Genomic DNA, 26,909 nt, shown 5'->3' with positions numbered 1-26,909 from the left:
GATGCTGCTTGGCCTGCTGTGTTCATCCAGCCCTGCACCTTGTTGTCCTGTATTTCAATTTAGTGTTGCAATTTGATATCTATGGTATCAAACAGTTTTTATTTTAATTTTTTGGGGCATTTACCAACGCTGTTGTCTTGAAAACAAAGTGCAGTACACAATAATTTTAAACTATTAATTGGAATTTGCCCTAAAATGCAATATTTCATGGCTGAAGTAGCACTGGATGAAATGAAAGACGTAATGGATATGGGCATGCCACATGCCATATCTACAGACCTTTGTATGCCTACCTGTCAATGACTTCAGGTAAGCTTTGTGAGGGTATGCACCAAGGATACAGTTAACCAAGTCACAATTTCAAATGTTACTATCCAAAGCTGTTAAAAATGTAGCAATTGTCACCTAACTCAGCAAAATACCGTTTGTTCATGAATACAACCCAGGAAGAAGCAAGTGTGGCAAGTCTTTCTTTTGAAATAAAAGCTTGAAATATGTAGCCTGCAAAGTCCATGCACTACATTGAAAATGGTGTAAGATTGGAGAAGGATTTGGCATGGCGAAGGAAAGACTGAAAGGCATTTTAACACTGCATGTTAAAGACACTACTATATAAGTAATTTGTTGTTGCTGCTTTAATAATTTACTTAAACAACTATAAACTGGTAGTGATGGTTTTGCTCAAGGAAGAGTGAAATATACAGCAAAGCAACACATGGAAATATTGAGCCATATGCTGCTCATTGATTAAAGAAACCTTCAACTGAGCACTGCTCAGCTAACTGAAGTATCAGCCCTAATTAAGACAACTGTAAATTAAATTCATGATGGTAATTGATGAAATGGATGCTTAGTCTCTGATGTTACCTAGGTTCCCATTATTACTAAGGCTGTTAAGGGCTTTAATGAGAAATAGATCTGTTCTTATAAAAGCTTTTTAGGTGAAGAACAAGAAGCAGCAGAGAAAACAAAAATGTGGTTTCATGATATCTTCTGGTCTTCCATTGGATTTAAAGCTCATCTCAGCTGTTGTTCTTAAACTTGGTCTCATATTACAAGTTAACAAGTTTGCTATCTGAATAGCAATGGTAAGATTAACATGAGCATCAAATTACAACCTAAAACTATTTCAAGTAATTTTTTAAAGGTCCAGTAATGAAACTGATCAAGCTAAAACATATTAGGAATCAGACAATTTGAAAAGAAATTTAATTTTTTTTTTGTTTAGTAACTAGTATATTTAGAATCAGCATGTTTACCAGTGCAAACTTCTATAGGATGATGTTCCATTAGGGGAACCTCAGGAAATCTTACTGGATACAAGATTGTTGCCACTAGATTTGTGCAAAATACAAAACCAATAACATGATGAGTGTCAGAATACAAGAGGAGAGTGCCAAATTCCCATTGTTTACTTGATTACCTGTTGAAAAATAAAATTCAAAATGTAAGTTCATATTTCAAGCTTTAAAACAATATAATAATTCATTTACCAGTGAAAAATATTTAGCATAACTTGTACAATTTTCCTTTAATAGAAATGTATAATATTTTGTTGGATAAACTGACACTCCCTTATTTATCAATGACAGGAAGCACTCTACTTAATAGTGCACTGCTTGTCTTTTGCTAAGTGGGTTGATTTTGGCATTCCTTCATAAATTGAATTTGTTTTGTCATTTTCAGTCAGATTATCTGGACTTTGTATCGCTCAGAACAGGCAGTACATTGAAAATCAACAACTTTCAAAGCGCAAAATCCAGAAAACTCTTGTAAAGAATTAAAAAAAACAAAAATCGCTAGATTGTTTGATTGTTAAGTAACAAGGTTCATGATTCACTCCATTAAAATTTTTAATGTAGTGACTACATAATTTTGGTTTTACAGTTAAATACCATCTGCACTGCTTTGTTTTAGTCGGTTCATTTTGTCAGTGCTTCCAACCAGAATGCTAGGTGCAAAAAGCCATTAAGAACAGGATTGTAGAGGCTCTGACAGAGAAGAGAAATCTGTAGACTGGACAGCATGAAAAGCAAAAAAAAAATAAGAACAGGAAAAGAGAAAAAGGGCAAGGGAACCACAGATTTTCTGTAGCTGAGCAATAAATTTCATTTATTTTGTGCCGTTAACATGAAGAAATAATCTGAGACCCTTATATCCTGCAGCTCCTCACTCAACAGCATTTCGGAACCAATTTCCCCACATGGAATGTAGTGATTTAACAAAAAGGCTCAATGCTGCCTTCTGAAGGGCAACCAAGGATTGGCAATAAATGAGTCTCTTGCCACTGTCATACAACCCATGAACAATTTTTGTAAAAAAATCCATTTGGATTCAGAAGCTGGCAGAATGGCTCCAATTTATCTCTAGTCTTGCTGCTGAAAATCACACAAAAAGCAAAAAATGCAGAGACTTGATGGGAATAACAATAAAATGTAATAACCTCCAACTGAATCAAGGCAATGAAATGTCAGAGTTTTAAAGGAACAAGATGTGAGGCAAGGATGGCCAGTAGACATGTACAGGTCTTGGGGAGTGACTTCCAGAGAGCAGGCCCAAGATGATTTCATGAAGCTGCCAGCAATTTTAATCTTCACTGCCACAACCTCAGAGTTTTAAGGTATAAGTGCATATCAGGGATTCATGACGAGGCAAATGTAATTGACTATGTGGGACTTGCATATCTGTAGTTAGTGCGTTGAAGATCATAATTTGTCTTTAAAAGATTGTTTAAAATTGATCTTTTAGCATCTGCGTGGACACAAAACAGGCGGCAGGAGATTGGAGGCCTTACTGATATTCCCTGGTACTAAAGTCAGGGAAAGGAAAATTGTATACAAGTACAATTGGTGACCAATTTGCTATTGCCCATTTTATTCACCACAAAAGTTCATTGTTCCACTCACTGACTCTTAATTTACACAGAATTGTAAATTTTTGGGGGTCAGAGTAACACTTTAACAGAGTGGCAAATTTCTACCATTGATGACACTTCCTCATTACTGAATAACTGGTGAAAGATAGGATGAGAATGGCAAGTTCCTTATATAACAAAGGCTGAAATAAAATCACACAGTTATAGTCAAACTTGTAATAGAATTAGACAATTGATTCCTTTTCCCATAAATATTTAACTCTTATTGGGAATTCTAGAATAATGAGGGGAGATAGAACATGTGAGAGGGAGAGAGAAAAATAGGGGAGAGAAAAATGATCATACAGAGAAAAGGAACAAAAAAGAAGCATAAAACTAAAACGATAAAATGACTGGTATTGAAAAAATACAGACCAAGGAGATGAGTGTACGAAATTAATAAAAGAATCTTACTATATGTTAAAAAGAACTCACCTTCAAATGAACACTTTGACAGCAATAGGTATTCAAACTCAGACTCTGGCTACTCAATTTTTATTTATGCTATTTTCATTTCTCCAAATAATTCATTTCAAAAACTTCTTACTTTTTTTATTTAAAACCTAAACTTTACAATGAGGTATTACTGGCGAAAATAATTTTAAAAATGAAAAATTTAATTATTAAATAACAGGTTAAATTTCAGTTTGGCTGTTTTGACTCGCAGTCAAGTAAAAAAGAGGGATTTCATATTTATTCAGAATAAACGCAAGAAATTTGCAGGAGGAAACAGGACTCCTCACCAGACAGCATGACTTTGAATCTGCGAGAAAGCAAATGGATGAGAAGGAGCTTGTAAAGATGACATCATCAACAGATCAAGGACAATTTCTTACATTTTGAATCAGGCTGCAAATTTGGGTCTTGTAGTATCACTGTCCATTTCATTTCTGGGTCATTCTTTAGTTCTGGTATGGTCTTTGCTTCTACATGTGGCTCCAGAGTAGTCCCTTGCTTTACTTTTGGTTCCAATTTAGTCTCTAACCCCAGGGTTGGCTCTAGTTTTGCCTCTGACTCTGTGATTGTTTGCAGTTTCATCTCTGATTCTGTGATTGGCTCCAATTTTGTCTCTGACTCTGTGATTGGCTGTGGCTTTGCCTCTGGTTCTGGTTCTGGTTCTAGTTCTGGTTCTAGTATAGATGCTGTAAAATAAATTTTCAAAACAATTTCTAAGTTGATCTAAAATCATTTGTTAAGAAGAATAAATATTTTTAATGCTGAAACTAAAGTTTCAAGAATTTTTTTTAAAATCACATTTCCAAAAACATGGAAAGCTGGATCCGATTGTCTTTTATGTCTTTTGCGTCTTTTGCTGCATTTATTAGAGCTTTTACTTGTAAAGTTTATTCCCTCTAAAGAGGAATATTTGACCCACAATTAGCACCAGAAAAGAACTGAAAGTTGGGACAGGTATGAGTTCTGCACTTCTCATCAAGGTCTCTTGTTTAAGACATTTGACCAAGTATTATATGAAAGAGCCCTAGCAAATGTGAAATCAATGGTGATCAAAGAGAAAGTCTTCCAATGATTAGAGCCTTGCTTGGCAAAACAAAAATTGATTTTGGTTTCCAGAGACAGATATTCATGGTTCTGACACATCAGTGAATGAATTCCTCAGGAAAATGAGTTCAGCCCAACTTCAAATGTTTCATTAGAGACATTGGTAAGTATTTGGTGCATAGAATTAGTCTACCTCCTAATGATTCACAGTGTTTCATTCTATTTACAATTCATCCAACTATGAGACATACATGGCAGCCTTTGGATGATATCAAGGATTCAATGGCCAAGTCACAGATAAAATTTGCAAAACATGGGGTTTTTCATAGTAATGACCATCTCGAATAGAGAAGCCAGCCATTGTCCTTTGAATTGCAACTATCACCATCACCAAGTCACCCATCAACTCTATGACTCAACATCTTGGTGTAACTATTTAACAGAACGTGAACTGTACTAACTATATTTAACAATGTGACAAAAAAGCAGAGCTCAGTTCAGGGATTTTGGATTTCCTCTTGTCCCTTAAAGTTTGTCTACTATTTTAATACAAGATTTGGTAAGAAATGAACTGTGTAACTGCAACATTCAAGAAATGTGCCACTATCCAAGACTTAAATCTCACTTTATTAGTTTGCCTGCCACTGTATTCAACACCTACTTGCTCCTGCCCAAAGGCACTGCAGCTGGAGTATATATTATCTACAATGTGCATTGCAATTTTCCAGAGTTTCTTCAATGGTGCCTCTCACCTTCGCAGCCACCGACAATGACAGAGCAGCAATGCCATCAAAACAGCATCAACTCAAGGTTCATGTCCAAAAACATATACCATCACCACCATATTTGCAGCAATTCAAGAAGACCCTAACTCTATCCATCTTCTCTTGGAAACTTGGGATGTCCATCCAAACTGATGTACAAACAATGAAATCTGTTTGAAGCTGGCAGGTTGTCTCACATTTCCGGTTTCTCTCTCCACAGATGCTCAAAGAACGGCTGAGTTTCTCTAGCACATTATATTGTTTAATTCATTTGTAGAATATAGGTGTCTCTAGTAAGGCATTCATTGACCATCCCTAATTGCCCTTGTGGAGGTAGTGATGAATTGTCTTAAACTATTGTAGCCTGTGGTGAAGGTATTCCCATAAAGTTCCAGAATTTTAACCTAGTGACAATGAGCAATGACAATATAGTTGAAAGTCTGGCTGCTGTATAACCAGAGGGAAACTTGAAGGTAATTGTGTTCCCAGGTGCCTTTTGGTAGGGATTGCCAGTTTGAGAAATGTTTTGATGAAACCATGTTAATTAATTCATCCAATGCATAGCATGTTGACTGTTGAGAAAAATGGAAGTATTATAAATGATAATAGAGGAATTAATTTTAATTTTTACCAGGATCAATCCCTCAGGTCCTCAGGGGTGTGACACATCTAAAACTCATGAACGGAAAACGTCTGTCCATTTTCAATAAACAGGGCTCATTTACATTTTCAAATCAGTCTTAATAGAATGACATCAGGACTGGTTGGCAGTATAGCAAATTAGGACAGGAGTTATACCCTAGTAGGGCCCAAAGGAGTGGAGCATATAATATGAATGAGGGTTGCCAAGCAAATGCTGGTTGGAGGCTGGAGAAATTGATGGAAGCAAGGCTGGAGCTGAGGAAGGTCAGGTATTTCCTGTTAGGTTCAGGGGACTACCCTTGTAGCATGATGGGAGTCTGGAACTGACTGCCTAAAAGAGTGGATGAATTAAAAACTCATTACATTTAAACAGTATCCAAGATATTCACTTGCATTGCCATAGCCTTCAGAGCCACGGGTCTGAAGCTGGAAAATAGGATTAGTTTAGTCAGATGTTTGTTGGCTGGTGTAGACACGATGGGCTGAATGGTCTTCTGTTAACATCGATGAGTCTATGAGAATCACAAAGAAATTAGTATGCAGGCACAGCAATTGATTAGGAAGGCAAATGAAATGTTGTGGTTTAGTGAAGTTGAATGAAAAATAAAAGTAAGAAACTTTTCCTCCAAATGTACAGTGCCTTAATGAGATCACATCTGGAGATTTGTGTACAGTTGGTCTCCCTACCTGAAGAAGAATGTAATCCAATTAGAAGTAATTCAGAGAGGGTTCATTTGGCTCATTCCTGGATGAAGGGTTTATTTAATGAAGATAGGTTGAACAGGTTGGGCCTATACCCACTGGAGTTTAAAGAATGAGAGGTGATCTTATCAAAACATATAAAATCATGAGGGCGCTTGATAGGATGGATAGCAGGGTGATGTTTCCTTTTATGTGGGAGACCAGAACTAGGGAACACCGGCTAAGAATAAGAGGTAACAAAGTGTGGAGCTGGAGGAACACAGCAGGCCAGGCAGCAGCAGGGGAGCGGGAGAGTTGACTTTTCAGGTCGGGACCCTTCTTCAGAAGTAAGAATAAGAGGTCTCTTGTTTAAGATAGATGTGAGGAGATTCTCTCTTTCTCAGAGGGTTGTTCGTATGTGAAATTCTATCTCCCAGAAAACAGAGGAGACTGGGACACTGTATATATTCAAGGCCGAGATAGATTTTCGACGTACAATGAAGTAAAAGTTATGGGGAACAGACAGTAAAGTGGAAGTGAAACCACAACCACACCAGACATCATCTTATCAAAGGGAGAGCAGGTTTGGAAAGTTGAGCGGTCTATTCCTATTCCAAGGCCCTTATTCCTATTATATAACTAGATACTCACTACAAAGTTTATCAACGCACTTGGTTCCATCCGGACATTCACTGCAAGGTATTCCTTCCTTATATGGGTATTGTCCAATTACATTGCCTCTAGAAATAGAAATGTAAATAACAAGTTTAAGCTGGCTCATAAATTCTCATAAAAATGTTCCACAGACAAATATCAAAGAAAAATAACTTGACTTTTACTACATCAGGGCTGTACAACTATTTAAAAGTGGCATCACAAAAGACCAAAATAATTTATAGTACTGAAATAGAAAATACTATAGTGTCATAGCATTAGTTTACTTTGTTGAATGTAACTGTCAGTAAGCAGTGTTTAGTACAAAAAATAACATTCCTATGTCAACTTTAACTTGGAAGAACTAAAAATGGTTTTGTATAGAAATTTATACTTACGGAGTTAAATAGTTGCAGACCAGAAGAGACACGTTTTTATAATCCAGGCCTTGGAGTTCTTCACAAATGTGACTATCGCAGCCCTCTTTATCACTATCTGCCCAAACAAGCTGTAAACATCATGTAATCACAGATTTAAAAGAAATCAAAATATGAAAAATTGAACTAATGAGAAACAATTATTCGGGGTAGATTTAATAATCGCATGTAAAAGTGTGGATTTATTTATAACAGCCATGGATTTGTTAGAGAGAGATAGTAGGAACTGCAGATGCTGGAGAATCTGAAATAACAAGGTGTAGAGCTGGATGAACACAGCAGGCCAAGCAGCATCAGAGGAGCAGGAAAGCTGACGTTTTGGGCTTAGACCCTTCTTATATTCAAATGAATGATTTAGACCCTGGTATAGAGGGGTCAATTTAAAAAAAAAATTGGGAGAATTGCAAACTGAGAAGAGGATAGTGTAGAACTTCTTCGATCATTGACACATTGGTGGAGTAGGAGGATGTGTGAAAGATCAAGTTAAATGCGGACAGGTATAAGGTGATGCACTCTGGTATAAAGAATATGGAAGAATAATGAAAAACAAAGGGTACTTTTCTAAAAGGTGTGCAGGAGCAGACGGACCTAAGTGTACCTGTACATAAGTCATTAAAAGGTGGCAGGACAAGTAGAGAGAGCTGTTAAGAAAACATACAGCATTTAAGGCTTTATAAATTGAGGCATAGAGTACAAGAGCGAGAAGGTTATGCAGAAGTTATGTAAGACACTGGTTAGACTTTATCTGGGGTATTATGTGTAGATCTGGAAGACCATACTGTGGGAATGATGTGAATGGACTGGACAGAATACAGAACAGGTTCATGAGAATGGTCCCAGGGATGAGATACTTCAGTTATGAGGAAAGACTGGAGAACTTGAGACTGTAAGACAGGAAACAGTGATTACAGAATAACTAGTACCACTCATAAACAGACTGAGAACCAAGAAGCAAATGCGAGAAGAGAAATAAATACTCTAACAATACCAGTACTTAAGGAATGGAATACAGTGCTTGGAATTGCAATGGAGGCAGATTTAACTGAGGCAGTCAGAGGACATTGAATGATTATTCTAATGCACATGATACACAGGGTTATGAGGAAAAGGCAGGAGATCAACACTAAGTTAAAATGTTCAGAGATCCAGCACAGATATGATGTGCTCAATAGCCTCTTTCTGCATTGTAACACTTCTGTGATTCTATCAACTTGAGAAGCTTCTAGGTGCCAAATGCAGTTACTAACAATAAACTTTAAACATGTCTTCTAAAACCAACTCAAATATGCGAGTACAGCTACAATAATTAACCCTGGATTTGCTAGTAGATCTCATCACAGACAAGCCACACTATCAAGTAGCTCGTCATAATAAAAATAAAGATCAATTTCATGGATTAGATAGAAAGTGAATGTCGCCACCACCTGCATGCCTATTAGACAGAGATGATGAGTGGTGAATTAAAACACGAGGGTCATCATGCCTCAGGTGAGAGATGAGATTACGAAGGTGGGGCCTACATGGTAACCTCATCCAGTTCAGGGATTGAACAGGCTCTGTTTACATCACTATGCATCGCAAAGTTGTCAGCCAGCTAAATCAGTTGCCCAACCCTCAGATAAAGCCACATTTGTCACTAACAATTTTGGGGAGCTGCTTAATTACAACAGAAAATGATAAGTCAGCTCTTATAGCAAACCAATGAAGGAGAACAAATAATTAAGCTAATTAAAAGTAAAATTTCTTACCTGTGTGTAGTGACCACACAGCTTTTTTGGAGCGCACTCCATAGTCTCATATGTATAAAATTCAACTTCTAAATGCCATTTCTCCACTGCTTCTTGCAGATTGAGTAGGCCAGTAACTGCATATAAATTTTCCCCAGTTCTTCCTCGATCTTTATTGTGTCCCCAGATACATTTCTGTGCATATTCAACAGCTATTTCTTCCAAATCTTTATCCCAATTCTAAAAATGAAAAAATCATAATTGCACAAACAGGTGTCAAGGAATTACCGCAAAATATTTCCTCAGTTGGTTGTAAATCATCCGTTTAAGTACAGAGCTAAATTTAATTCTAATGTGTCCCATCTGAATAGAATAAAATAAGACATGGCTCACTATTGAAAGTAGTACAATAATCATAAATTTCTAAGTCAGAACAACCGATAGATGGGCAAGGTTTACATGAAGTAATATTCATTCAATAGCCAGTCATTTGTAAATCATCATATACAATGGACAGCCATTGTAATCCATATTTTTGGCAATGCCTAGCATCAAATAAAACATTTGTATTTTGAAAATGGATCACAAGTAGTAAGTGTACATTATTCCTGATCCCCTGTATGGGGTATATAAAACAATTTTGGAGAACCAAACATATTTGCGAAGTTTTGAGAATGGAGCTTAGAGGTATGGGCCACTTCTGCTTCGTGGTCGTTTAGGTACATATACACATTCAGCAGTTACATGTTGCAGATGACAAAGAATGTTACTTTTCCTGCCTGAAAACTATTGTCTGGGACTCCACCACACTGCTAACATCATGATGAGAATGATAGGGAAAGACAGAACCTTCAGGACATTCCAAACTGCTACACAAGCAAGTACTTTTGAAGTGTAGGAACCTGGTAGCCAATTTGCAACAACAATATCTTGCAAACAGTACTGAGATAAACGATCAGATAATCAGTTTCAATGACTTGCGCATTCTAGCATGGTTCTTTGGATCTTTGTATAAACTCAAGATAGACTTCCAGGTTATTTTTAAACAATGCTGATTAGCAAACAGTACATGATGTGCAAGCCTGTAGAGCTGTTTTCCAACCTTCGTGCAAGTACTACTTCATGACTACTATAGCCACAGTTAAATTGAAGTTTACTTCAGAAGCTCATCAGCATATTCATGAAACCCCACCTCTAGAACATTCCCCAAGTACTGTCTAAGTTTCTAACATTATTAGTTAAAAGTATCCTTAACATTATTGGCTGAAACATTAAACTATAGGCATTCCTGAATAATTTTCCCACCCGATGATCAGCCCCAAAATCAGCTGTTCACAGATTCTCATAATTCTCCCGTATCTGGTCATTTAGAATGTCATAGGAAGGCAAAGTCCTCAAGGGTGGCCTTGAACCATACATTCAGAAGCTGAAACAAAAAGCATACGATTAGTAATAGTAACTCAAAGCTAATATTACTGAAAGGACTGGCTGGCCTGTTGCATTAGGATGAAGACTAGTGAGCGCTCATTAAAAGGTATCATTTCCCCTTGACTGGACATCGTTGTTTTATTTCTTTCACAATACCTTCTTTTGAAGAGACGATTTGACAATGAAGAGCTACTGAATGGCAAAGTTGCACCATGAGACAGGGCTGAGGAGTTGTCACCATTCAGCTGTAATAGCAGCATAATGACATCTTGAGAATCTTGAGCCGTATTCTCAAGTTCAGGATAAAGACAGAGTTAAAGTGAGGACAATCACATTAACAAACCTTACAATGGCCTTATTTTAGCTTAAGAAGAATCCGAAAGTGGCTATTAATTGACTGATCACATTTATGTAGGCAACACCTGTACCACATTGTGTGGGGGTAGGATGGGAATGGTGGGGGGAGGGTTCCTAGGAAGGATCAACAAGACTGGGTTGCCAACAAGCTTTATCCACGAGGGAAAGTGTTTCGGCTTTCTGTCTCCCCAATAGGATGGATCCAGATTGTCATTGGTCACAAAGAATGGTTGCTTAAAGGAGAAGATTGGAAATTATGACTTTTTTCAAACAGAAAGTTGAACTTTTGATTATTTTGGTGAAGAGTAGTTGGAACCAAGTGTAAAGTGTTGAGGTATGATTTCCCATTGATGTTCTGTGAAGTTGAGCCTTATGTCCAATGGAAAAATTAAGTGAATATATAGACACAGATTACATCCTTGCCTAAAAAAGAAACAAGACATGATCTTCACACAGAAACAAAATCATGATTTATATTATTCACAGATGCAGCTCAAGATTTGGGCAGAGAAAGGTTTGGAAAATCTATTTCATTTTATGGACAAAATATACTAAAAGATGATACTAAATGCATATGAGACTGGTCAGGGTTCGATAAATTTAAAAATCAGGATGGATATTCCATAGAAGAACATAAAATGCAATTTAACAGATTCTTGATGGACAGTGATAGTGCCCCTACCCCTGGACCAGGAGGCCCAGGAAGCTCCAGAGGTGTGTAATCACATGCTGAACAGGTTGATTACAAAAATAGGTACAAGGTTGTAAAAATTCTACCTGGAGATTCAGTTGTGCTGTGTTGGACAGTGGATGTATGTACACTGCGCAGTGCATTGGTTAAAATATTATCCAGATTCTTGAAATAACAAGGGCCAAATTAAGGTTAAGACGTTTGAGAGTTCTATCTGCTTCAGGTTTGGGGATGACAACATGTTGAAACCACTAAATGGAAGGATGATTCCCTGTAACATAACTGGGTTAAACCAGTTTATCAACACAGAGGCAGGGTCAAGAGATATGCCCATTATTGTTGAGCAGGCTATCAATGCAAAAAGCTCAAATTAAACTGCACATGGAACACAACAAGGCAATTGTTTTGAGAAGTCAGTGGATTTACAGTTTTCACAATCCTGACACTATTGTACTCCCTTAACAAGACCTAATTCCTCTACTCAAAATATTAAGCATGTGTTATTGACATACAGAGATGGGAGGTTAAGGGAAGAAGAAGCTAATTATCTTTAAACTCTATCAGTCCAATCATCTTATCACAGATTAAAATCCTATTAAAGGATACAGGAGTGAAGGATGATGGCTACACAAAACTTATAGTAAAGATCAGAGGTAAATGTGAGATATACAAAGAAGACACCATTATGGCCCATCATGAGTTTCCCGTTAGTAAGAGACATTAATGAAATTGTAGCAATGAATATAAAAGGAATGGGATAAGGAAAAAAAAAAAAACTTAGTCCTGCGTTTTGTAGTCATGGCAGTTAGATTTAGTCAGTCTAATCATATATAGTAAAGAGGAAGGAGTAATAATTCAGTGGCGGGAGTCGTGAGAGTCCGAGCCAGGGGGCAGCCAGGAAGGTAAGGTTTCGGTATAAAAAACCTTGCCTTGTGAATAGGGGGAGCGAAGACTGAGCAGGAGCAAATGTGGACACGGGGACTGCTGGGTAAATGAACTAATATATACAGGCAGTGGCTAAACCCGAAACACTACATGTGTAGTGTCTCCCAACCATCGTCCTCCTCTAACCAAATAAAAGACTCTGTGTGAAGGGCCGGTAAGGTGAGCTTTATTTTTCTCTTTATCTCTTTTGGCAATCTAGAGAAAAGGGGATGGAAGCTAGGGCAGTTGCATGCTCCTCTTGTAGGATGTGGGAGGTAAGGGTCATTACTACTGTCCCTGCCGACTTCACCTGCGAGAAGTGCACCCAACTTCAGCTCCTCACAGACCACGTTAGGGAACTGGAGCTGGAGCTGGATGAATTCCAGATCATTCGGGAGGCTGAAGAGGTGATAGATAGGAGTTATAGGGAGGTAGTCACACCCAAGTTACAGGATAAAGGTAGCTGGGTGACCGTCAGGAGAGGGAAAGGGAATAGGCAGACAGTGCAGGGATCCCCTGTGGCTGTTCCCCTCAATAATAAGTATACTGCTTTGGATACTGTTGAGGGGGGACGACCTACAAGGCGAAAGCCATAGCAGCCAGTTCTCTAGCACTGAGCCTGGCTCTGTGGCTCAGAAGGGAATGGGGGAAGAATAGGAGAGCGATAGCGATAGGAGATTCAATAGTTAGGGGAAAAGACAGGAGATTCTGTGGTCGCGAACGAGACTCCCGGATGGTATGTTCCCTCCTGGGTGCCAGGGTCAGGGATGTCTTGGATCGAGTCTTTAGGATTCTTAAGGGGGAGGGAGAGCAGCCAGAAGTCGTGGTACACATCGGTACCAATGACTTAGCTAGGAAATGGGATGAGGACCTGAAAAGTGAATATAGGGAGTTAGGATGGAAGCTAAAAGCCAGGACAAGCAGAGTAGTAACCTCAGGATTACTATCGGTGCCACGGGCTATTGAGGCAAGGAATAGAAGCAAGTGCAGCTGAACACGTGGCTACAGAGCTGGTGTAGGAGGGAGGGCTTCAGATATGTGGATCATTGGGATACCTTCTGGGCAACGTGGGACCTGTACAAGAAGGATGGGTTGCACCTGAACTGGAGGGGCATCGATATCCTGGGTGGGAGGTTTCCTAAAGGGTTTAAACTAGTTTGGAAGCAGGATGGGAACCGGAGCTACGCATCAGAGGGTGGGGTATCTGGTGTACAGGCAGATACAACATGCAGAGAGTCTGTGAGGAAGGACAGTCAGATAATAGGGCAAAGTTGCAGTCAGTGTGACAGGTTGAACCATGTCTATTTTAACAGAAGTGTCAGAAATAAGGGTGATGAACTTAGAGCATGGATCAGTACTTAGAGCTACGATGTTGTGGCCATTACGGAAACTTGGACATCACAGGGGCAGGAATAGTTTTTGGATGTTCTGAGGTCTAGATATTTCAAAAGAAATAGAGAAGGAGGTAAAAGAGGTGGGGGATTGGCATTGCTAATCAGGGATGGTATCACAGCTGCAGAAAGGGAGGTCATCGAGAAGAGTTTGTCTACTGAGTCAGTATGGGTGGAAGTCAGAAACAGGAGAGGAGAAGTCACTTCATTGTGAAGTTTGTATAGACCTTTCAGAAGCAACAGAGACACTGAGGAACAGATTGGGAGGCAGATTTTGGAAAGGTGCAGAAATAATAGGGTTGTCGTCATGGGTGACTTCAACTTCCCTAATATCGACTGGAACCTCCTAAGTGCAAATAGTTTGGATGGAACAGATTTTCTCAGGTGTGTCCAGGAAGGATTTCTGACTCAATATGTAGATATGCCAACTGGAGGGGAGGCCATATTGGATTTGGTGCTTGTAAACGAACCAGGCCAGGTGTCAGATCTCTCAGTGGGAGAGCATTTCAGTGATAGTGATCACAACTCCCTGACTTTATTATAGTCATGGAGAGGGATAGGAGCAGACAATGTGGGAAAGTATTTAATTGTGGGAGGGGGAATTACAATGCTATTAGGCAGGAACTGCGGACCATAAATTGGAAATAGATGTTCTCAGGAAAATGCATGACAGAAATGTGGAGGCTGTTTAGGGAGCACTTGCTACGAATGCTGGATAGGTTTATCCCACTGATGCAAGGAAGGGATGGTAAGGTGAAGGAACCTTGGATGACAAGATATGTGGAACATCTAGTCAAGAGGAAGAAGGAAGCGTGCTTAAAGATTGAGGAAACAAGAAGTGGACATGGCTCTAAAGGTCTACAAGGTAGCCTGGAAGGAACTGAAGAATGGACTTAGGAGAGCTAGAAGGGGGCATGAAAAAGCCTTGGCGGGTAGGATTAAGGAAAACCCCAAGGCGTCCCATACTTATGTGAGGAACAAAAGGATGGCCAGACTGAGGGTACGGCCAATGAGGGATAGTGGAGGGAACTTGTGCCAGGAGTTGGAGGAGGTAGTGGAGGTCCTTAATGAATACATTGCTTCAGGTGTTCACCAGTCAGAGGGACCTTGTAGTTTGAGAGGACAGCATGAAACAGGCTGATATGCTCAAACACGTTGATGTTAGGAAAGAGAGGATGTGCTAGAAATTTTGAAAAACATAAGGATAGATAAGTCCCCTGGGCCAGATGGGATATACCCAAAGTTACTATGGGAAGCAAGGGAAGAGATTACTGTGCCTTTGGAGATGATCTTTGTCCCCTCACTGTCCACCGGAGTAGTACCAGATGACTGGAGGGTGGCAAATGTTATTCCCTTGTTGAAGGGAGGGAATAGGGATAATCCTGGGAATTACAGACCAGTTAGTCTTACTTCTGTGGTGGGCAAATTATTAGAGAGGATTCTGAGAGATAGTATTTATGATTATTTGGAAAAGCACAGTTTGATTAGAAATAGTCAGCATGGCTTTGACAGGGGCAGGTTATGCCTCACAAGCTTTATTGAATTCTTTGAGGATGTGACAAAACACATTGATGAAGGCAGAGCAGTGGATGTGGTGTATATGGATTTTAGCAAGGCATTTGATAAGGTTCCCCATGGTAGGCTCATTCAGAAAGTAAGGTGGCATGGGATTCAGGGAAATTTGGCTATCTGGATACATAATTGGCTGTCCAATAGAAGTCAGAGGGTGGTAGTAGATGGAAAATATTCAGTCTAGAGCTCGGTGACCAGTGGTGTTCCGCAGGGATCTGTTCTGGGACCTCTGCTCTTTGTGATCTTTATAAATGAGTTGGATGAGGAAGTGGAAGGGTGGGTTAGTAAGTTTGCTGATGACACGAAGGTTAGTGGAGTTGTGGACAGCGTGGAGGGCTGTTGTAGGTTGCAACGGGACATTGACAGGATGCAGAGCTGGGCAAAGAAGTGGCAGATGGAATTCAACACAGAAACGTGTGAAGTGATTCATTTTGGAAGGTTGAATTTGAATGCAGAATACAGGGTTAATGGCTGGATTCTTGGCAGTGTGGAGGAACAGAGGGATCTTGGGGGTCCACATCCATAGATCCCTCAAAGTTGCCACCCAAGTTGATAGGGTTGTTAAGAAGGCATATGGTGTGTTGGCTTTCATTGGCAGGGGGATTGAGTTTAAGAGCTGCAAGGTTATGCTGCAGCTCTATAAAACCCTGGTTAGACCACACTTGGAATACTGTGTTCAGTTCTGGTTGCCTTATTATAGGAAGGATGTGGAAGCTTTAGAGATGGTGCAGAGGAGATTTACCAGGATGCTGCCTGGAATGGAGGGCAGATCTTATGAGGAAAGGTTGAGAGAGCTTGGGCTTTTCTCATTGGAGGGAAGAAGGAAGACAGGTGACTTGATAGAGGTGTACAAGATGATGAGAGGCATAGATAGTGTGGATAGCCAGAGACTTTTTCCCAGGGCAAAAATGACTATCATGAGGGGGCATAATTTTAAGGTGATTGGAGGAAAGTATAGGGGAGATGTCAGAGGTAGGTTCTTTACACAGAGTGGTGGGTGCATGGAATGCGCTGCCGGCAGTGGTAGTAGAATTAAATACATTAGGGACATTTAAGTGACTCTTATAGGCACATGGATGATAGTAAAATGAAGGGTATGCAGGTTAGTTTGATCTTCGAGTAGGATAATAGGTCGACACAACATCGTGGGCAGAAGGGCCTGTACTGTGCTGTAATGTTTTATGTTCTATAATGAACAAGGTAGTGGAGAAATTAATAGGGACCGGACTGAAGGTGAAAGCCATCAGCAAATACAAACACCTAAATGTGAAAGCTGACAGGCTGAAGATAAAATCCACAAATTAGCAAAATGAGGTTAAGGTGTGAATAATTTGAAATAATTGTACAAATTCTGAAAATGGATCTGGTGTTTACCATGGCCCTAGGTGAAGATTGTGAACTTGTAAAAGAAATGCTGATCGTAAGAAGTAGAGATTTTGAATTGAAGAACAAAGAACAATAGAGAACAGGAACAGACCCTTTGGCTCTCCAAGCCTGTGCTGACACATTTTGCCTTTCTATATTAAAACTGTCTTCACTTACAGGAACCATATCCCTCTATTCCCTTCCTATTCATGTATTCATCAAGATGCTTCTTGAATGCTGCTATTGTGTCTAAGTAGTAGACCAGAACATGATAGGAGGATGTATAGAAGTTGCAGTTTTACAAGAAAAAGGCCTATGAAACAGATTGGGAATATCACAAAAAGTAGAAGCCCTTATGAATGAGAAATGTTAGCGGCTGAAACAAAATTGCTAAATCAGACGGACAGAAGTAGCAGCAAGGCAATGGCCTCAGTCCATGCATCGACACTTGCTCAATTACATGATCTTTTAAAGGAGATCCTGAAAACTTGAATGCCATTTTGTGCAATTTTGGAATGTCTTCTTGACAAAGACTTAGGCGACAAATTGTATGTCACTTCCAATATTCTAGCTTACCAAGGAAAAGTATGTTTGAGGACTACGATCTTAAACTGGAGACTAAAGGTAACATTCATTGGGCAGCAGTGATCCCTGTGTTCCTACATGATTCAGAAACGTGAAACTGCTGTCTACAGGCACCTCAAAGTACTGATTTCCTTTGTGAAGGCCACTTCCACAACCCCTACCCTTGAGGCAGCTGGGGTTTGTAACCCTGATATGTCACTGATATACTAGAAGGCAATATCTTGTATCTCCTGAGAATCTTGTCCAATCTACCTTTGCTCTAATACTGCTCCACATCCAAAAATTAAACAGAGTGTGAATTCCTTCTTGGGAAAAAAACACAACGTCATAGAACTGGGGGAAAGGGCCTCATTTGGCAACATGGGATGTGTATTATCTTGAGAGGGATCTCAGCATTTTGGAGAATACTAATTGGGAGGTTCTCAGAGCACTTTGGACAGACGTTAGTGGCTGGAATCAATCAGAGGAGGATCCTGTGATTTGGGTGCATTGGAAATGTTGCTCTTAGGACAGGAGAACATTCCTGGGATCAGGGAACATTGGCAATACAGCTTGAGGAATTGAGAGTTGGGAAATGGAGAGATGTCCGAGGAGGTTTCTGTAGTACAACAGAACTAAGAAGCATTTTTGGCACTTTGGAGAGGGGTACAGTCTAGCAGAATTGGTGACTCCAGCATTTGGACTGTATAGCAGGATCATGAAAGGAAGGGAAGTGCAGTGGAATGGGAAATGAAACACCAGCATCCCCAACAAACCCATACCCTGCAATTCTCAGAATGCGGAAATCACATTCACTCCTGGGAAATCCCTCAAACTACAATAATCAGGATACACAAATACAAACAAATGCAACCTAAACTCCAAAAGTAAAAATGTCTGGTTGAAGTTTAGAATAGAAACCGAAGCCTTACTTTTTTTTTTAAATGATGAAGACATCAAAATACTTAAATTGTCATCTAATTAATATATTTAATGCTGAGATTTGTAAAGTTTATATTCATTTTACTTAAACTATTTTATGTATTAATCACTTCAGTTATTGAAGACAGTATCTTCTTTGTAAAGCATTGTTGACTTGTATATTGATAAATGTTGTTGACCAATGCAAAAACAAATAGAGGAGCAAATTTTCCCCATAAAGCCACCAAAAAGCCCAGGAAAATTCAATAACAGGTGCAGTGAAGAGTCACATAAGCAGAACTGTCAATCTCCTAGGAGCTGCTCCTCCAACCATCAACTGGTTCTTCTTGAAAGGTGTTGGTTTCAGATGGAACCATGTGCGATCCTAGTAGACACTCACTGCCACAAATCCTTCTTCCTAGTTCCAGTCTATGTTGCTATTACCACGTGAAGAAGGATCCAATGCAAACCCTTCGGAAAAGATAAGCTCAGTCTTGATGAACACTGAATGGGTTTATCGCATATTATCTAGTAGCTAGTTACATTACATTTGAGATACACAATTGTCCCTTGTGAGACTATCATACTCAAATTAAGATCACATTCATACTACTAATTGAAGATTGACTGTAAAGAACAATCACAAAAGCACCTTACACACACTGGTGAACACATACAGAACTCAGTTACACACACATAACTGGTTAGTTCCTCCTGGGAACAGTTCTTTATATCCTGATGGGCTGAATTCAACTTGTGATGTTGGTTAACTCTTCAGGTACTAGGAGATTTATACACTATACATAGTTCTCTCTTGGATTTGCTGATGATAGACTCATAATAGGTGAGAAGCAGCCTGTGTGATATAGGCAGAAATAAGAACATGCAGGTAGCAAGGCTGGAGGTGGTGAGGACAGGGAGGAATCAAAGCTGCTCATCTGTCTGGAGCAAGGTTGGGGTTTTAGAAGTGGGGTGCTGTGATATAGGGAGACTACAATGGAAACAGTGGGTCTGTAAAAGTGGTAAGGTAGCTGAAAAGGAGATAAGAGTAACATGAAAGCAGATAACAGGGTCTGCAAAGAGGTGAAAGCATTGTAAACCTTCCAACAAATACAAAGCTAACTGGGAATGATGAAAGCAAACATCATAAATTCATTGCAAATGAATCGAATCTCCTATACCTCAAGGCCACAAGAATTCAGGAGCTATTATACAGTGGCAAGTGTAGAGAGTGTTATTGTAATGAATACCGTGTCCATCAGATAATTTAATTTAAGGTAGAACAGATTTAGCAACTCAAAATTGGGCATTCATGGGGCTCTACGGGTAATCAGCTGAACAGAATTGTATACAGCCGTAATTTGTAACCTCATGGTCTTGAATATTCCCCATTCTACCATTTCCACCAAGCCAGGGGATCAACCCTGGTTCAATGAAAAAAGTGCAAGAAAGATGCCACAAGCAGCACAAAGCATACCTGAAAGTAAGGTGTAAACTTGGTCAACCTATAAAACCGGACTATATACATGCCTCGCAATGTATGCAGCATGCAATAAACTGGACGAAGTAATCCCATTTCTAACAGATCTGATCAAAATGCTGTAGTCCTGCTACAACCAGGCATGAATGCTGGTAGACAATTAAAGACTCAACAACAGGACAATACTTCATAAACATCTTCATCCATAACAATGGAGAGCTGAGCACAATAGTGCAAAAGACAAGGCTGAAGCATTTAGAGATAGTGAGAACTGCAGATGCTGGAGCCAGACATAACACAGTGTGAAGCTGGAGGAACACAGCAGGCCAGGCAGCATCAGACGAGCAGGAAAGTTGACGTTTCGGGTTGGGACTCTTCTTCAGAAATGGGGGAGGGGAGAAGGGAGCTCAGAAATAAATAGAGAGAGGAGAGGTGGGGCTGGAGAAGATAGGTGGGATGGTGATAGGTGAGTGCAGGTGGTAGGAATTGGTCAGTGAGGTGGGAGGACCAGATAGGTGGGAGAAAGATGGACAGATTGTGTCAGGTCAAGGAGGCGGGGATGCGAGGGTGGGTTAGTCATGGGATGAGGCTGGGGGTGGGAAGATTTTAAAACTGGTGAAATCCAGTTTAGGCATTGGGTTGTAGGCTCCTGAGGCAGAATAGGAGGTGCTGCTCCGCCAGTTTCTGGGTGGTGTCATTGTGACACTGGAGGAGGCCCAGGATGGACATGTCACCCAGGGAGTGGGAGTGGGAGGGGGTAGTTGAAATGGTTCACGACCAGAAGGTGTTGTTGTTTGTTGTGAATAGAGCGCAGGTGCTGTACAAAGTGGTCTCCAAGCCTCCGCTTGGTCTCACCGATTACAAGCTTTCTCAGGCAGAAGTATTTAATGGAAGATTCAGCCTGACCTCCTCTTAAAGTCCCCAACAATCATCATAAGCCAATTCGATTCACTCCTCTGAACATCAAGAAACAGCTGAGAGCAATGGATACTGCAAAGGCTGTGGGCTCTGATAACAGTGCTAAAGTCTTGTGCTCAGGAAATAGCCATATCCCTAGCCAAGCTATTCCAATACAATTTAGGGGAGATGGTGGCGTGGAACTATTGACACTCGGCTAGTAATCCAGAACCCCAGACTGATATTCTGGGGAAACCGGTTTGAATCCCACAATGGCAGATGGTGAAATTTGAATTCAAAAGGAAAAGTATGGAATTAAAAAAAAAGGCAACCATGTAACTACTGTAGATTTTTGTAAAAAAGAATATCTGGTTCATTAATGCCCATTAGGGAAGCCAATCCACATTCCTTATCTGGTCCGACCTCATGTGAGTCCAAACACACAGTGATGTAGTTGACTCCTAACTACCCTATGGACAAGTAGACATGGACAATAAATGCAGGCAAAGCCAGCAACACCCACATCCCATGAACAAATAAAATAAAAATTACATCTACTCATCAAAGTGGAAATTCATCCAGGAATGGTATGTCCACAAAATGCAGAACAAATCCAATCCAGATAATTATTGCCCCATCAGTCTAGACTCAAACATTGGCAAAGTGGTGGAGGGGGTCATCAGGTCCAAGCATCTACAGCTGTTTAATCAAAGATATTCCCCCTAACGCAAGTCAGAATTCTGAATGTTCGCTGATAATTGTACAATGTTCAGTATCTTTTGTGATTCCTCAAATACTGAAGCAACTAAGTCCAAATGCAGCAACACATGGAAAATGTTCAGACTTTGGCTATTAAGTAGCAAGTAAAATTCATGCCACAAGTGCCAGGCAATGATCATCTAAACTAAGACAGAATTTAATCATCCCTTAGCATTTAATGGCATTCCATCACTAAATTCCCACTATCAACCTCTTAAGGTTAATATTGACCAGAAACTGAAATAGACTAGCCAGCTGAGAATTCTACTTCAAACAACGTGTCTCCTGACTCCTCAAAGCCTGTCCACCATCTAAGGGCACAAGTCATGTATGTGAGAGAATACTCTCACTTGCCTGAATGAGTGCAGCTCCAAAAACTCTCAAGTACTACTACCCAGGACAAAGTAGCCTGCTTGATTGGCATCCCATCTAACACCTTCAAGATTCACTCTGTCTGCCACTGGTGCACAATGGCAGCACCTACACAATGCATTGCAACTCACCCAAGGCTGATTGGGCAGCAGCTTCTAAACCCATGATTTCTACCTCTTAGAAAGACAAGAGCAGATACATGGCAACACTACAACCTGTAAGTTTCCCTCCAAGTCACATGTTATCCTGACTTGAAAATATATTGCTGCTCCTCCATTGTAGCTGGGTCAAAATCCTGGAATTCCCTCCCTAACAGTAATGAATGTAACTAAACCACCTGGCCTCACCCACTTTCTCTGAAACAAAAATGAACGGGCAATAATTGCTGGCTTAATCAGCGATGCCCACATCCCATGAAAACATTTTTTAAAATGCTAAAAATGAGCATTTATGATGTTGTGTTACATATCAAAACATCTTACATAATGTGAATTACTTGAGTTGCAGTAGCTGTGTTAGAGATAAACATGTAACTGTTTAGTTGTGACCTTATCAGTCCATGGAAAGCATACTTAGGGTGAGGGCTTTCATGTGTAAAAAAGTGTGTTTCTGCTTTTTTAAATAATCCTAAATTATGCCATTAATGTTTTGCTTGTTTGCTGTGGCTTTAATTTTAGTGGACCAGTCGTGATTATTAAGAATATTGATAATTTTTTCTAATTCAGTTTCTGATTCCAAACCCCATACCTGTCTAAATAATTATGAAAAGTAAAGCTACTACATCACTTCATTACAGCTACAAATGAAAAAAAAAGGAGCTCTTGGAAACCAAAATCAAACTCTTGAAAAAATCTGGAGAAGCCCTGAGAGAAAAAATAAATATATATTGGCTCATTGTTGACACAAAAACATAGAATGCAAAATGTGGACACAGGAATCTACAGTTGGAAATGTTTGCACGCAAGTATGACTACGTTAGGTTTGGAGATAGAAGATACATAGATGGGAATTATATCTTACTAAAGCAATTATCCAAATTGGCAGAGGCATAAACGTTCTATAAACTATGAATGTTGGACATCTATTTGCTTTTGCATTGATTTAGATGAATCGGCGAGTATTGACGCAAAGTGTTTTAAAGGTGTCACTACAACATCACCATTACCCACTTTCTCGGGACGTCTCCAGGAATCGGCAGAAAATTGGAGCAGAGACAAATGTGGAGACAGGGCTCCCCATCAGATTCCTGACACCGAAATCCACACCCAAGTCAGTAAGTGACTTCCACTCATGTCCCTGTCTCCATAGACTCCCGTCATATGTTCAACTCCCACGAAGAACAGTTCCTCCACCCAACACTGCACAGGAAAATGCCGAGTTTCTAAAACCGACATGTTCTCTGCCCATTCACCTTTCCTCCAAACTTCTCTAACCAACAAGAAAAAAACGAATTCAGGAAATAATAGCTCGTCGTGATTTAAATCAAACTGCTGGAAACTTTTTTCTTCTTTCCAGGTCAATTTAAATCATTACCGTCTCAAAAAAAAGGAGACAAACGATGCAGGCTAGGCTAGGAAAGAACAACTTTGTTAGTGACTGCAATGAAAATAAACATATCTTGGTCACTGGATATTATTGCGGATCTGATAGAAAATTTTCTTCCCTTCAAAAAGAATACCTGCAATTCTGCCTGCCACAATTTACAGATATATTGAATCAACCCAATGTCAACGTTAGCTTCTTAAGACTAAAATGCAATGAACTTGAATCTCGTGGGTCACAGTGCAGTAAAACAGACAGGTGCTCTTAAACTCTGACAGAATCGCACCTCTTACCATTCTCAGCATGTTGGATGCATTAGGTACTTGAGAGCGATACTTGTTGTGTGCTTTAACCAGATCCTCCTTCTCTGCTTCGGATAGAGCGCGGGTAGGCTCGGGGAATGTTAGATAAATGAGCAGCAGCATTTGGAATGATCCAGTTGCCATTCTGCCTGAGATCCTGTGTCAGCCTCAGGGGCAGATCAGATCAGCTGGACTTTATAGGTGGGGTGGTCCTACTCAAGGCGCAGAGGAAAGGAAACGCGATGCTTATAATCCTGGAAACAATGACGCAAGCGTCGCATTGTCTTGTACAGATTTAAAACTTAAACCGCTGCAAGCTTATATCGATTGTTGGTCCCAAAACAACTGGCAAAGCAAGAGGATGTAAGCACTGCAACAAGAGAACACTCGTGGGACTGGGCGGGGAAGAACTATTCATATCATCTCCAGATGAAAAATGAAAGCCCCAAACAGGTGAAAAGACCAGGAAATCACCAGCAGTAGAATTTATCCAAGAATATCCAGATACCTTAGTGTGAATATTGGCGAGGCATTGACGATTGGATTGGTCAAGAATAGAAACAATGAATATCATAATAACGAATATTAGCAGCCAACATAGATTCAGGAAGGGAGTTCCTGACAGACCATCCTTCTGGATTTAAAGAACTAAAATACCAATAAGGTGTAGGGCTAGAAATGTAGCTTTCTCACGACAACCAGGATAGCGCTGGCGCATCTTCAACTTTATCACTAGTCATTGGGGCAGCACGCTAGAAATTAAGCTCAGGCATTCCCAGAGTCATCACACAAAGTTAGAGTTTTTTTTTTAAATGCAAAAAACTCCTCAAACGCTCTTGATTTTCAGACCTAGGTTGATAGAAAGCATGCACCATGTTTCGATACTTAACAATAAATCACACTTATTTAAAGATCATTAGATTTTAGCTACAGATAATTTAATTGCCTTAGCACACACTACAAATTAAAAGTCTAAACTCTCTATGAATTTTCCCTTACACAACAAACTAACTGGGTGGGGGTGGGTGGGCGAATGGGTACAAAGAAAACGGAGAAAACAGAACTGCGTTCTTCGTTCACAAGATCTTTTGGGTTGGTTCATTCACTGGCAGGTTTCCTTTGACCTTGCTTTTCCGAATGCAGGAGACACATGGTGGCTGGTTCACTTATGAAAGGTCTCTGACTGAACCAGTTCAAAGTCACAACTTGCGGCATCTCTAAAGGAAAGGTAGGCCAAGCAGCATCAGAGGAGCAGGAAGGCTGACGTTTTGGACCTAAACCCTAATTCAGAAATGGGGGAGGGGAAGGGGGTTCTGAAATAAATAGGGAGAGAGGGGGAGGCGGATAGAGGAGAGGATAGGTGGAGAGGAGACAGACAGGTCAAAGAGGCAGGGATGGAGCCAGTAAAGGTGAGTGTAGATGGGGAGGTAGGGAGGGGATAGGTCAGTCCAGGGAGGACGGACAGGTCAAGGGGGCGGGGCTTGAGGTGGGATGCAGGACAGGTTAGGGAGGCGGGGACGAGCTGGGCTGGTTTTGGGATGCGGTAGGGGGAGGGGAGATTTTGAAGCTTGTGAAATCCACATCGATACCATTGGGCTGCAGGGTTCCCAAGCGGAATAAGAGTTGCTGTTCCTGCAACCTTTGGGTAGCATCGTTGTGGCACTGCAGGAGGCCCAGGATGGACATGTCGTCTGAGGAATGGGAGGGGGAGTTGAACTGGTTCGCAACTGGGAGGTGCAGTTGTTTAGTGCGAACCGAGCGTAGGTGTTCTGTAAAGCGGTCCCCGAGTCTCCGCTTGGTTTCCCCGATGTAGAGGAGACCACGACGGGAATTCCGGATGCAGTATACCACATTGGCAGATGTGCAAGTGAACATCTGCTTGATGTGGAAAGTCTTCTTGGGGCCTGGGATGGGGCTGAGGGGGGAGGTGTAGGGGCAGGTGTTGCACTTCCTGCAGTTGCAGGGAAAAGTGCCCGGTGTGGTGGGGCTGGAGGGGAGTGTGGAGCGGACAAGGGAGTCCCGGAGAGAGCAGTCCCTCTGGAAAGCAGATAAGGGTGGGGAGGGAAAAATGTCTTTGGTGACAGGGTTGGATTGCAGATGGTGGAAGTGTCGGAGGATGATGCGTTGGATCTGGAGGTTGGTGGGGTGGTTCGTGAGGACGAGAGGGATTCTGTTTTGGTTGTTATTGCAGGGAGGGGGTGTAAGGGATGAGTTGCGGGAAATGCAGGAGACATGGTCGATGGCGTTCTCGACCACTGTGGGGGGGGGGGGGGGGAGTTGCGGTCCTTGAAAAACGAGGACATCTGAGATGTACGGGAGTGGAATGCCTCATCCTGGGAGCAGACGCGGCGGAGGCGAAGGAATTGGGAATAGGGAATGGCATTTTTGCAGGAAGGTGGGTGGGAGTCAGTGGGCTTGAAATGGATATCGGTTTCTAGGTGGTTGCCAGAGATGGAAACAGAGGTCCAGGAAGGAGAGAGAGGAATCAGGGATGGTCCAGGTGAACAGACCCCAACCTTAAGTTCAATGCTGCCAATGAACCATTGCTGTGACTGGAAAGTTGTTTATGAGATTATCAGTGGCAGTGTGGTACCACCTTCATGATTTAATAACAAAAGAGATTTAATGACCTAAACTGGGAAGGAAAGGTGACTGCAGCGGCACATTAAACAACATGTGATGATTGCAAAATTCTCATTATGCCTTCTCAAACCTACTCTCGCACAATACCCCTCTCAGTAACTTTGAAGGTACATGCATCTCTTACTCCTCATATCAATACACAGACATTCACCCTAATTTTTATCAAGTCGTGTCCCTTTTCCAGTCACCCCAATAAATGCTCTCCCATCCTTCCACACAAGCCAACACTCTCAGATAGGCCTCTTCTATTCTTTCTGGTAGGAGAAGAAATTGAAGAACACTTAGGAAGAGGCAGAGAACTAGAAATGGCCTTCCAAACATCATGCAACTGACTGCAGAGGATATGGTGCTGCACGTGACTGGAGGCTCAAGTGTGCTCAGC

At 40.8% G+C, this 26,909-nt stretch overlaps 1 protein-coding gene across 3 annotated transcripts in view; it reads right to left on the bottom strand.

Annotated features, from left to right (window-relative positions):
• Positions 1-26,909, bottom strand: part of LOC109930748 (bombesin receptor-activated protein C6orf89 homolog) — an 80,889-nt gene that overhangs the window by 1,292 nt on the left and 52,688 nt on the right. The window contains exons 6-10 of one of the 3 annotated variants that reach the window (XR_007264747.1): positions 9,341-9,559; positions 7,554-7,663; positions 7,153-7,241; positions 3,751-4,056; positions 1,260-1,423 (exon numbers count right to left, since the gene is read on the bottom strand). Coding sequence is in view for 2 of the 3 variants with exons in the window: in XM_048612003.1 (XP_048467960.1) it covers positions 1,335-1,423; positions 3,751-4,056; positions 7,153-7,241; positions 7,554-7,663; positions 9,341-9,559 (813 nt within the window). In the remaining variant the exon portion in view is untranslated. Of the gene's footprint in view, positions 1-33; positions 1,424-3,750; positions 4,057-7,152; positions 7,242-7,553; positions 7,664-9,340; positions 9,560-26,909 lie in introns of those variants that run through there. The other 2 variants (XM_048612003.1, XM_048612004.1) reach the window with 2 other exon arrangements.

This window comes from Rhincodon typus, chromosome 25, assembly GCF_021869965.1.
Source record: "Rhincodon typus isolate 14 chromosome 25, sRhiTyp1.1, whole genome shotgun sequence".
NCBI lineage: Eukaryota > Metazoa > Chordata > Chondrichthyes > Orectolobiformes > Rhincodontidae > Rhincodon > Rhincodon typus.
The sequence above is the reverse complement of the archived record's forward strand: the minus strand, read 5'-3'. Positions and strand labels throughout refer to the sequence as shown.